The 14,074-nt window shown below is 45.6% G+C and overlaps 1 protein-coding gene across 1 annotated transcript in view; it reads left to right on the plus strand.

Annotated features, from left to right (window-relative positions):
* Positions 1 to 445: 445 nt before the first annotated feature.
* The window catches only part of LOC128687135 (dynein intermediate chain 2, ciliary-like), a 102,606-nt gene continuing 88,977 nt past the window's right edge, over positions 446 to 14,074 (plus strand). Inside the window, exons 1-2 of the mRNA XM_070092579.1 lie at positions 446 to 623; positions 900 to 1,104. Coding sequence (XP_069948680.1) covers positions 585 to 623; positions 900 to 1,104 — 244 coding nt within the window. The 5' untranslated portion in view covers positions 446 to 584. The remainder of the gene's footprint in view (positions 624 to 899; positions 1,105 to 14,074) is intronic.

Below are 14,074 nucleotides of genomic sequence, written 5' to 3' on the forward strand. Positions count from 1 at the left end.
GGTGCTTCAGCAACATAAGATAAATCTTATTAAGATGTAGATGTTAAGAACCAGTGTTAAATGGGAGTAGTGAAGCTTTGCAGTGTGTTAAGAACAGGTGTTTACATAAAAGAACCGAAGCCATGGTGATATGTACAGATGTTAAGAACTCGTATTTTAACAAAAGCACTGAAGCTTTAGTAAAGCGAAGGACTTTTCTGTCCAGGAAGCTTTATTCAAATCTTTTGCCCTAAGTAAGAGGAGAGGACAGTATAGTGTTGTGAGAGTGAGACTGTTGGCAAAGCCTGAGAGAGAGAGAGAGAGAGAGAGAGAGAGAGAGAGAGAGAGAGAGAGAGAGAGAGAGAGAGTGAGAGAGAGAGAGAGAGAGAGAGAGAGAGAGAGAGAGAGAGAGAGAGAGAGAGAGAGAGAGAGAGAGAGTGGTGAGAGTATCAACTGTTACCAAAGTGAAAGTGAGAGTAAGGTGATGCCTTAATGAGAGTGACTTGCTGTCTGAAAGACAAAAAGTTTTGTTTAAGAGTAAAATGTTATCTGATTCATAGAGAGAGAGGTATTGCCTGAATGAGAGAGGTATAGTCTGAGTGAGAATGAGAATGAGGTGTTATGTAAGCATGAATAAGAATGAGGTGATGAGTACGTGGGAGTGAAAGTGCAGTGGTGTCTGAGTGAATATGTGGTGTTGTCTGTGAGAGAGTGAAATGTCTGAGCGTGTGAACCATTATGCTCAGAAAGTTATGGAGATTTCGTTTTCCATCCTCTGATCGGAAGTAACACACGTCTCTGACATCCAGATATACCCTAGAGTGAGCATAAAGTGTTGCTTAAGGTGTTGCCTGAGTAAGGGTTATGTTGGTCAGACTGAGATGGGGACAGATAGCATGATCCAGGTGACCTGCCAGCAGGGGTCGCGGGAGCCGGAGGTGGCCATCCGGCTGACATCGACCAGCTGCCGTGTGCATAACGAGGTTCGCTATAGCTTCACAGCAAACACCTACCAGCGAGTGTGGGCAGACGACCTGGTACTCGACCTGCTCACGCTGCCCTCCAGAACCATCCACAGAGACCTGTACGAGCAGTACTTCCAGTCCAGCAAACCATCGCCACAAGGTCTCCACTACAAATACAGTACTTATAGTTTGATAATTTTATATTACTAGGTAAATAAATGTTCATAAAATCTTTATAATCAGACAGAGAATCAATATCATTCACCAAGTCAAATGGTTTTCTCGCAATTTTGCAAATCACAATGACAACCCGGCTGAAAAATACTGGTTCTTTGTTTTTCTTATATTCGTTTTTATCAATGTTAAAACTTTTGTTAGCTTAAAATTATCAGAGTGAAATTGTGCTGGCCTGCCGCTGACCTCACTCATTTATGGCTAAATACCTATGGTGGAAGATCAGCGGAAAATTTATTATACTTAGGTAGATAGAGTAGAAAAATGTTTGATTTACACTTGTGTATTCGGTTGCCTCATTTATACGCAACACTTAGTATTATAATCCTTCTTTTGCCCTATCTCGCTGGCAAGTTGTTTTCACTGTTAGTCTCGCTCTCCTAGTTTCTGTCTCATCGTGTACCACTATCTTTCATTTCAGTCTGTCTCTCCTTATGTTGAGGCTTCCATTTAATGTCTCTTCTTGTGCCACTTCATTACCTTTAATTTATGTCTCTTAATTTTCTTCCCATCTGTTCATTATGGTGTACTGAGAGTTCATTTCAAATCTTCCAAATCAGAAAATGCCAAAATTTTCGAACACCTCCGACATACTTCTCATCCTGAAATATGAAAGTATGCAATCATACATACATATATACAGAAAATAACACTCTTCTTGCTCCTCTCGGGACCATTGGTATTGATCTGATTTTAGAAAAAAAAATCAGACCTCATGATGATGGAAGGCAGGATGAAAGACTCAAATATGAAGATGCCTTCTACTTACCAGATGCCTGTCCCTCCCAGATCTCACCTACTTCTTGAGGTGCTCCTCAGTTTCAAAAGTCCAAAACTCAAGGGATATGACTCCCTCATAAAGACCATGCTAGGGAGTACCGAATCTTTCCCTAGGAGATGGACAGTGGTTGCAAGCCTCACTTTCAGTCAGGCTCAGCGGGCTGGGGGTATGCAAATCCTCACATATTGCCCTAACAGCATTATCGTGCTCCATAGCATCAAACGAGTAAATAAAACAAATTATTCCAGACAAACTTAGTGACTTAGCAAGGAAACAGAATCCAAGTTGGACAAGGGCCATTATTGAGTGGAGGACTCTTGCTGCTCCAGCACCAAAACCCAGTGCAGCACTGGCCTACAAATAGTCCAGAGTGGATCTCTGCCTTGCTGCCCAAATTCACACGGAACATACGTGTATTTGCAGCACAAGCCATCCAGTATGGTCTACACGGTCTAAACTGCTCCAAACCACGGGTTCGCACGCAAGACACAATGAAGTCAAGGACATCATAAAGAAAAGCCTTGCTACGGCTGGATGTCTAGCCGAGAGAAAGCCCCGATCCCTGGTATCCATCAACACTCACAATCCTTAAACTGCCCAGACGAGATCACTATGTGTGCTTGGTAGAATGTTAAGCTTTCAGCATGGGACTACACTTGCGTGTCGACTCTGGCTAACACCTACATCCACTAGAGTGATGGGCAACAGGGAGGTACTGCGGATCACAGGGAGAGGTACAAGACCAGCAAGTACAGAGACGTAAACTATCAGTATCAATTTGTCCCATTGGGATCAGAGACCTTGTGATCAGTGAAAAAGAAAAACACACGTTTCCTCAAAGAACTAGGTTCAGACTCATTGACTCTGCTTGGAACCCATGGGCAGCCACTTTCATGGCCATCCGGAGGGAAAATGCTTGCTGTTTACTTGGCTCACAACCAGCTTCAGAGGCGCTGGAGGAGAAAAGGACAGAAGTGACATTGAATTACAGGCCTGTGTCACTAATATGAATGGTAAGTTTATGGAGAAGATTATCAAAAGAGTAACGGAACACCCGAAAATAAATGGAATCAAACAACCAGCATGGTTTACGAAATATTAAATGTCTCAAAACTCTGCTGAAGTTCTATAAAAAAATAACGAAAATTTAGGCAGGAGAGATAGAGATCGATGGACTATATAATTTTAGACTGAAAGAAGGTACTTGATACAGCACCTCACAAGAGACAGGCACAAAAGCTAGAGGAGGAGGCAGGAATTACGAGAAAACTCTACAGTAAATAAAGGAATATTTAATGGGAAGGAAATAAAAAGTTACCCTCATGAAGGAAGAGACAAACCGGGCTAGCGTGTGCAGTTGGATTATTTACGGGTCAATACTTGCACCAGTACTGTTTCTCTTGTACGTAAACGACATGACAGAAGAAATCGAGTCAGAGGAGTCCCTCCTCGCAGATGATGTGAAACTAAAGAGGAACATACAAATATAAACAAATCAGGAAAGACTAAAAATGTATCGGAAAAAGTTGCATTATTGGTCAGGCAAATGACTGTTGGAATTTAATCCAAACTAAAACCAAGTTATGAAAATTGGAGTAGGGCAAAGACGTCCTGTTGAGAAGGACCTTAGGGTGAGTTTAGTTTTGAGAATGTCACCTGAGATACACTTGCCAAATAATCACTTAAAAAAACGTGAGGCTGACAAATTTAATTAAAGGTAGCTTTTGGGAACATCAGTACGAAGGCATTCACTCACACACACACACACACACACACACACACACACACACACACACACACACACACAGTAGGGACACCGAGCGCGCAAGTCACGCCTTCCGTGCTCCGTGAATATAAGTGTTTTTGAGGGCTACCCAAGTGTTCTGCAAGGGTTGCAAAGTGTGTCAGGGTAGTGAACAATTCTAGAAGCGATTTACAATCTGCCTGAGCCACATAAGTGTGGGGAGAGCCACAATTTTGAAAGTGAGCTAGAAAGTGAAACGTGGTGGCGCAGTCAGAGCGGGCAGGCTAGTGTGGGTGGTAAGGCGACGTTATCACATGTCATCCAAGAAAGATAATAAAGTGAAACAATAGCGTGGCCAGTGAGATAAATACAGTGAATAGGGTACATTATTAAAGAGAAGAAATTGAGGTGGATCTACGCCAGGACGTCACATCGAGCTGGACAATCTACAGGCTATTACAGCTGCATTGCAAGTACTGTATTCACCTATGAGTGGTTGTTTGGGTGTGGGGTTCCAGGTTCCAATTAACCGCCAAGCTGATTGTGAATGGCCTCTCATAGCACGATAAAGAATAGGCACTCAAGTATTCAATAAGGAATAGCAATTGGTAATCCATTGAACAAGGCGAGTAACTTACTATAAGCTAGGTGGCAGGACAAGCATAAAGGGCAACATTGTAAGTAGGTATGGGTCAAGTCCCAGGAGGGTGGGGGTCAGGTCACAAGAGGTTGTGGTCACAAGCGACCACTGAGACTCCACATTACACTCCAACGCACGAGTCACCTACTTTTCAGACACATAAGAAACACACACACACACACACACACACACACACACACACACACACACATGCACATATCCAGACTCATACATACAATCCCCCCTCCCCACCGACATCTCAATCCTTCCCCTGATCCCACCCCTCCCTCTTTCACTGTCCCCCTCCCCACCTCTCCCTCCTTCCCCCTCTCCCACTCACCCACTTGCTTCTCCCTCCTTCCCACTCCCCATATTCCCCCTAAATCCCCCTCCCTACCCCTTTCCCACACAGCCACAGTTCCTCCTCTACCTTCCCCCCCCCACTCTGACATACACACAACTAACCTAACACACAGAATTACATAGGTTTCCCACTCTGAGGCAACCAGGAAAAAACAAAAATGGGTTGCCAGAGAGCAGGAAGAAAAACCAAGGGACAGGACGAGGAAGCTGCAAAGGAAGATTGGGCAGCAGAGCTCATAAAAAGGGAACATGAATGGGAAAAGAAACTATAAGAACTTAGCATGAGAATGGAAGAGAGAATAGATATGGAAAGCAGGAAGTGGGAGGTGCAAGTCAAAGCAGCAGAGGCTAGGATACAGAGTTTAGAAGAGGAACTGAAAAATCTGAAACAGCCTAAAGAACTAAAGAACATTTTGGGATTGACATCAGAGACTGTTACCTCAGTCACAAATAAGGGTACTGTAGGGAAAGAAGGAGCAAAACTGCATGTAGAAGCTCTACCAGAGGAGACTGTAGTAAATGAAAGAGCTAAGCTATATGTGGAGGCCCTAACAGACAACAGCAGAGCCCATGGAAAGCCGAGAAGGGAAAACGACAGGCCACTGAGCCCAAGCACATTAGCTAGTGAAACTGAAGAAAAGAAAGCTGCAATGGAGGAAATCAATTTGAATGAGGGGATACACAAGGATATGCAGTGGGAGAATGAAAGGGTGAGGTCAGTCTTTGTGAATGGGCTCCAGGAAGTTGAAGGGGAAACATATGAAGCAAGAAAACAAGGGAAAAAAAGCAATTGAAAGCATCATAAAAGCAATAGAAGACGACATGACCCAGATGGAAAATTTTTGGAGAATAGGGGGGTTTGTAAAAAAAAGAACCCGGCCAGTGAAAGTGACCTTCAAGGCAGAATCGACTCGGAACAGGATCCTGCAGGAGAAAGCACGATTAAGGGACATGCCGGCATAGAGGAAGGTGTATTTCGACCGCGACAGAACACAAGAAGAAAGGCAAAAAGGGAGGAAAGAGAGGGGATGGAGAAGACAGACAGGAGATCCCAGACCCAGGAAGAAGATCAAATACAGCCTCCCTCACAACTTCCTATAGAAGCCTCCCAACCATGTCAACCCCAGTGCAACCAAACACTAAACCAAAACACTCATGCCACATCTAACGCCCCCACCCACTGCATTACAAACTCCACCCCCACAGCAATCACCCATAGTTTCTTATCAGGTCTCGCACTTCCCCAACCCCAATATACCTCCCAGACCACAGTCTTAGAAAAGAAGTTGAAGGTGTGGTAAACAAATGCAGATGGAATAACAAATAAGTATGAGGAGTGACATGAAAGAATCAAGGAGACATCCCCAGACATAATAGCACTCACAGAAACAAAACTCACCAGAATAATAACAGATTCAATCTTTCCATCCGGATATCAAATCCTCAGGAAAGACAGAGGGAGGAGAGGGGGAGGAGGAGTCGCACTGCTCATTAAAAACCAGTGGGGGGTTGAGAAAATGGAAGAATGGATGGCACAGGCGAAAGGGACTACTTAGTAGGAACAATCCAGTCTGAGGGACATAAGGTGATAATTGCAGTAATGTACAACCCACCACAGAACTGCAGGAGGCCAAGAGAAGAACACGATGAGAGCAACAGAGCAATGGTCGACACACTAGCCGAGGTGGCCAGAAGAGCACACATGGGGGGGGAGCAAAGTTACTAGTTATGGGTGATTTCAATCACAAGGAGATTGACTGGGAAAACCTGGAGCCCCATGGAGGTCCCGAAACATGGAGAGCCAAGATGATGGATGTGGTAATGGAAAACCTCATGCATCAACATGTTAGAGACACTACCAGAGATAGGAGAGGATGAACCAGCAAGACTGGACCTTGTATTCACCTCGAGTAGTTCGGACATCGAGAATATCATGTATGAAAGGCCCCTGGGAGCTAGTGATCATGTGGTTCTGTGCTTCGACTACATAGTTGAGCTCCAAGTGGAGAGAGTAGCAGGAATAGGTTGGGAAAACACAAACTACAAAAGGGGTAACTACTCAGGCATGAGGAACTTCCTTCAAGACATTCAGTGGGAGAGGGAACTGACAGGAAAACCAGTACAAGAAATGATGGACTATGTGGCAACAAAATGCAAGGAGGCAGAGGAGAGGTTTGTTCCCATGGGAAACAGAAATAATGGGAAGAACAGAACGAGTCCTTGGTTCACTCAAAGGTGTAGGGAGGCAAAAACTAGGTGTACTAGAGAATGGAAAAGGTAGAGAAGACAGAGAACTCAGGAAAATAAAGAGATTAGCCGAAGAGCCAGAAACGAATATGCACAGATAAGAAGGGAGGCTCAGTGACAATATGAAAATGACATAGCATCGAAAGTCAAGACTGACCCGAAGCTGTTGTACAGCCACATCAGGAGGAAAACAACAGTCAAGGACCAGGTAATCAGACTGAGGAAGGGTGATGGGGAGTTCACAAGAAACGACAGAGAGGTATGTAAGGAGCTCAACACGAGATTTAAAGAAGTATTTACAGTGGAAACCAGTAGGACTCCAGGAAATCAGAACAGGGGGGTACACCAGCAAGTGCTGGATGAGGTACATATAACCAAGGAGGAGGTGAAGAAGCTGCTGTGCGAACTTGACACCTCAATGGCGGTGGGACCAGACATCTCTCCATGGGTCCTTAAACAGGGAGCAGAGACACTGTGTGTGCCATAAACAAAGATCTTCAACACATCATTTGAAACTGGGCAACTCCCTGAGGTATGGAAGATGGCAAATGTAGTCCCAATTTTTAAAAAGGGAGAGACATGAGGCACTAAACTACAGACCTGTATCACTAACGTGTATAGTATGATAGGTCATGGAGAAGATCATCAGGAGGAGAGTGGTGGAGCACCTGGAAAGAAACAAGTGCATAATTGGCAACCAGCACGGTTTCAGGTAAGGAAAATCCTGTGTCACAAACCTACTAGAGTTTTATGACAAGGTGACTGAAGTAAAACAAGAGAGAGAGGGGTGGATCGACTGCATTTTTTTGGACTGCAAAAAGGCCTTCGACACAGTTCCCCACAAGAGTTTACTGCAAAAGCTAGAGGATCAGGCACACATAACAGGAAAGACATTGCAATGGATCAGAGAATACCTGACAGGGAGGCAACAACGAGTCATGGTACGTGACGAGGTGTCAGAGTGGGCGCCTGTGACAAGCGGGGTTCCACAGATGTCAGTTCTAGGACCTGTGCTGTTCTTGGTATATGTGAACGACATAACGGAAGGGATAGACTCAGAAGTGTCCTTGTTTGCAAATGATGTGAAGTTAATGAGAAGAATCAAATCGGATGAGGATCAGGCAGGACTACAAAGAGACCTGGACAGGCTACAAGCCTGGTCCAGCAACTGGCTCCTTGAGTTTAACCCTGCCAAATGCAAAGTCATGAAGATTGGGGAAGGGCAAAGAAGACCGCAGACACAATATAGTTTAGATGGCCAAAGACTGCAAACCTCACTCAAGGAAAAAGATCTGGGGGTGAGTGTAACACCGAGCATATCTCCTGGGGCGCACATCAATCAGATAACTGCTGCAGCATATGGGCGCCTGACAAACCTACGGATAGCGTTCCGATACCTCAGTAAGGATTCGTTCAAGACTCTGTATACCATTTACGTCAGGCCCATACTGGAGTATGCAGCACCAGTTTGGAATCCACACCTAGTCAAGCACGTCAAGAAATTAGAGAAAGTGTAAAGGTTTGCAACAAGACTAGTCCCAGAGCTACGGGGATTGTCCTACGAAGAAACGTTGAGGGAAATCGGCCTGACGACACTGGAGGACAGGAGGGTCAGGGGAGATATGATAACGACATATAAAATACTGCGTGGTATAGACAAGGTGGACAAAGACGGGATGTTCCAGAGAAGGGACACAGAAACAAGGGGTCACAATTGGAAGTTGAAGACTCAGATGAATCAAAGGGATTTTAGGAAGTATTTCTTCAGTCATAGAGTTGTCAGGCCGTGGAATAGCCTAGAAAGTGACGTAGTGGAGGCGGGAACCATACATAGTTTTAAGGCGAGGTATGATAAAGCTCATGGGGCAGGGTGAGAGAGGACCTAGTAGCAATCAGCAAAGAGGCGGGGCCAGGAGCTATGAATCGACCCCTGCAACAACAAATAGGTGAGTACAAATAGGTGAGTACACACACACACACACACACACACACACACACACACAAACGCTCACACGCACAGCAACACACACACAGGCACACACCCCTGGTACTGAAAAACCTCATGCATCAACATGTCAGGGACAATACCAGGGAGAGAGGGGAGGATCAACCAGCAAGACTGGACCTTGTGTTCACCCTGAGCAGTTCAGACATAGAGGACACAACTTATGAGAGACCCTTGGAGCTAGTGATCACGTGGTTCTGAGTTTTGAATATATAGTAGAGCTGTAAGTGGAGAGGATAACAGGGATTGAATGGGAAAAGCCAAGCTATAAAAGGGGGGACTACACAGGCATGAGGAACTTCCTGCAGGAGGTTCAGTGGGGTGGAGAACTGGTTGGAAAGTCAGTAAACGAGATGATGGAATATGTAACAACAAAATGCAAGGAGGCAGAGGAAAGGTCTGCTCCCAAGGGCAATAGAAATAATGGGAAGACCAAAACGAGTTCTTGGTTTACCTGAAGGTTTAGGGAGGCTAAAACTAAGTGCACAAGAGAATGGAAAAGGTGCAAGAGGCAATGGACCCAGGAAAATAAAGAGAACAGTCGAAGGGCCAGAAACGAGTATGCCCAGATAAGGAGGGAGGCCCAGCGACAGTACGAAAACGACATGACATCGAAAGTCAAGTCTGACCCAAAACTGCTGTATAGCCACATGAGGAGGAAGACAACAGTCAAAGACCAGGTGATCAGGCTGAGGAAAGAAGGTGGGGAACTCACCAGAAACGATTAAGAGGTATGTGAGAAGCTTAACATGAGATTTAAGGAAGTATTTACAGTGGAGACAGGAAGGCCTCTGGGAGGACAGAACAGAAGAGGACACTATCAAGGAATATACCAACAAGTGTTGGATGACATACACACACAACTGAGGATGAGGTAAAGAAGCTGCTGAGGGATCTTGATACCTCAAGGGAAATGGGACCGGACATCTCCCCGTGGGTCCTTAGAGAGGGAACAGAAATGCTGTGTGCCACTAACCACAATCTTCAACACAACCCTTGAAACTGGGCAACTACCTGAGGAATGGAATATGGCAAATGTAGTACCCTTTTTAAAAAAGGAGACAGGAAAGACGCACTAAACTATAGACCAGAGGAGAGTTGTGGAGCACCTGGAACGGAACAAGAGTATTAACGCCAACCAGAAAGGATTTATGGAAGGCAAGTCCTGTGTCACAAACCTTCTGTAGTTTTATGATAAAGCAACAGAAGACAGGAGAGAGAGGGGTAGGTTGATTGCATCTTCTTGGACTGCAAGGCCTTCGACACAGTTCCTCGCAAGAGATTAGTGCAGAACCTAGAGGATCTGGCATGTAAAACAGGAAGAGAACTGCATTGGATCAGAGAATACCTGACAGGGAGGCAACAACGAGTCGTGGTATGTGATGAGGCATCACAGTGGGCACCTGTGACGAGCAGGGTCCCACAGGGGTCGGTCCTAGAACCAGTGCTGTTTTTGGTATATGTGAATGACATGATGGAAGGGTTAGATTCAGAAGTGACCCTGATCGTAAATGATGTGAAGTTAATCAAGAGGATTAAATCAGATGAGGATCAGGTAGGACTTCAAAGAGACCTGGACACGCTAGACACCTGGTCCAGCAATTGGCCTCTCGAATTTAACCCCGCCAAATGCAAGGTCATGAAGATCGTGGAAGAGCAAAGAAGACCGCAGACGGAGTATAGGCTAGGTGGCCAAAGAATGCAAACCTCGCTCAAGGAGAAAAATCTTGGGGTGAGTATAATACCGAGCACGTCTCCGGAAGCACACATTAACCAGATAACTGATGCAGCATATGGGCACCTGGCAAACCTGAGAATAGCGTTCCGATACCTTAGTATGGAATCGTTCAAGACACTGTACACCGTGTACGGCAGACCCATACTGGAATATGCAGCAAATGTTGGGACCCTACACTTGATCAAGCACGTCAAGAAAATAGAGAAAGTGCAAAGCTTTGCGACAAGGTTAGTTCTAGAGCTAAGGGGAATGTCCTACGAAGAAAGGTTAAGGGAAATCGGCCTGACGACACTAGAGGACAGGAGAGTTAGGGGAGACATGATAACAACATACAAAATACTGCGTGGAATAGACAAGGTGGACAAAGACAGGATGTTACACAGAGGGGACACAGAAACAAGGGGTCACAATTGGAAGTTGAAGACCCAGATGAGTCATAGGGATGTAAGGAAATATTTCTTCAGTCACAGAGTTAGTCAGAAAGTGGAATAGCCTAGCAAGTGAGGTAGTGGAGGCAGGAACCATACATAGCTTTAAGATGAGGTATGATAAAGCTCATGGAACAGGGAGAGAGAGGACCTAGTAGCACTCAGTGAAGAGGCGGGGCCAGGAGCCGAGTCTCGACCCCTGCAGCCACAATTAGGTGAGTACACACACACACACACACACACAGACATATGTCACTGACATGTATAGTATGCAAGGTCTTGGAGAAGATTATCAGGAGAAGAGTGGTGGAGCACCTCGAAAGGAATGTGCTTATTAACGGCAGCCAGCACGGTTTCAGGGACGGGAAATCCTGTTCTATGATAGGGTGACAGCAGAGAGAGATGGGCGGGTAGATTGCATTTTTTGTACTGTAAGAAGGCGTTTGACAGTTCCACACAAGAGACTAGTACAAAAGCTGGAGGACCATGCAGGGATAACAGGGAAGGCACTAAAATGGATCAGAGAATACCTGCCAGGAAGACAGCATCGAGTCATGGTATGGGGCGAGGTGTCAGGGTGGGAGCCTGTAACAAGCGGGGTGCCACTGGGGTCAGTCCGAGGATCGGTGCTGTTTCTGGTATTTGTGAACGCCATGACGGAAGGAATAGACTCCGAAATGTGTCTGTTTGCAGATGAGGTGAAGTTGATAAGAATAATTCAATCGGACGAGGAACAAAGGGATATGGACAGGCTGAAGGTCTGGTCGAGCAATTGGTTCCTGGAGTTCAACCCCACCAAGTGCAAAGTCATGAACACTGGGGAAGGGCAAAGACCATAGACGGAGAGCCAGAGACTACAATCCTCACTCAAGGAAAAGGTTCTTGGTGTAAGTATAATACCGGGCACGTCTCCTGAGGCCCACATCAACCAAATAACTGCGGCAGCATACGGGCACCTAGCAAACCTAAGAACAGCGTTCCGACATCTTAATAAGGAATTGTTCAGGACCCTGTACACTGTGTACGTTAGGCCCATATTGGAGTATGCAGCACCAGTTTGGAACCCACACCTAATCAAGCCTTTAAGGAAATTAGGGAAAGTGCAAAGCTTTGCAACAAGGCTAGTCCCTGAGCTAAAGTGAATGTCCTACTAGGAGAGGTTAAGGGAAATCGACCTGACGACACTGGAAGAGAGGAGAGATAGAGAGGATATGATTACGACATAGAAAATACTGAGAGGAGTCGACAAGGTGGACAGACACAGGATCTTCCAGAGATGAGACACAGCAACAAAGGGTCACAGTTGGAAGTTAAAGACTCACATGAATCACAGCGATGTTAGGAAGTATTTCTTCAGTCACAGAGTTGTCAGGAAGTGGAATAGCCTGTGATGTAGCTGAGGCAGGATCCATTCATAACTTTAAGAAGAGATATAATAAAGCTCATGGAGCAGGAAGAGTGATCTAGTAGCGACCAGTGAAAAGGCGGGGCCAGGAGCTCGGACTCGACCCCCGCAACCGCAACCACAACCACACACACACACACACACACACACACACACACACGCGCGCGCACACACACGCGCGCGCACACACACTACATAGTAGGCACAATTCAGTCTGGAGGACATAAGGTAGTCATTGCAGTGATGTACATTATAATCATGGGGGAGCGCTAAACCCGTAGGATTATACAGCGTATGTGAGGGGTGGAAGGTATTCAGGGAACTGGAGCACAAATCCAGTTCCCTAGAACAAGAGCTCCTGACCAGCGTCAAGGAACCTCCCTTGAGGGGACAGTGATGTTCAACCCATCACAGAACTGCAGGAGGCCAAGAGAAGAATATGAAGAGAGCACAGAGCAATGGTGAACACAATAGCTGAGGTGGCCAGAAGAGCGCACATGGGCAGAGCAAAGCTTCTAGTTAGGGGTGATTTCAATTACAAGGAGAATGACTGAGAAAACCTGGAGCCACATGGGGGCCCCGAAACATGGAGAACCGAGATGATGGATGTGGTACTGGTAAACCTCATGCATCAACATGTTATGGACACTACCAGAGAGAGAGGTCAGGATGAACCAGCAAGACTGGACCTCGTATTCACCTTGAGTAGCTCGGACATCGAGGAAACCACATATGAGAGGCCCTTGGGAGCTAGTGACCATGTGGTTCTGAACTTTGAATACATAGTAGAGTTACAAGTGGAGAGGGTATCAGGAGCAGGAAGAGAAAAGCCAAACTATGAAAGGGTTGAGTACACAGGTATGAGGAACTTTCTGCAAGACGTTCGTTGGGAAAGAGAATTGGTAGGAAAATCAGTAAATGAAAAGATGGACTACGTGAGAACTAATTGCAAGGAGGCAGAGAAGTTTGTTCCCAAGAGCAACAGAAATAATGGGAAGACCAGAATGAGTACTTGGTTTACCCAAAGATCTAGGGAGGCAAAAACTAAGTGTGCTAGAGAATGGAAAAGGTAGAGAATACAAATGACCCAGGAAAATGAAGAGATTTGTCGAAGAGCCAAAAAAGAGTAAGCACTTATAAGGAGGGAGGCCCAACGACAAAATGAAAACGACAGTGCATCAAAAGTCAAGTCTGAACCGAAGCTGTTGTACAGCCATATCATGAGGAAGACAACAGTCAATGACCAGGTAATCAGGCTGAGGAAGGAAGGTGGGGAGCTCACAAGAAACCACCATGAAGTATGTGAGGAGCTCAACACGAGATTTAAGGAAGTATTTACAGTGGAAACAGAAAGGACTCCTGGAAGTCAGGATAGTGGGGTACACCAACAAGGAATATACCAACAAGTGCTGGATGAAATACTCAAAACCAAGGAGGAGGTGAAGAAGCTGCTATGTGAACTTGATACTTCAAAGGCGCTGGAACCGGACATCTCTCCGTGGGTCTTTAGAGAGGGAGCAGAGATGCTGTGTTTGCCACAGGCAA

The sequence above is a fragment of the Cherax quadricarinatus genome, chromosome 40, assembly GCF_038502225.1.
Source record: "Cherax quadricarinatus isolate ZL_2023a chromosome 40, ASM3850222v1, whole genome shotgun sequence".
NCBI lineage: Eukaryota > Metazoa > Arthropoda > Malacostraca > Decapoda > Parastacidae > Cherax > Cherax quadricarinatus.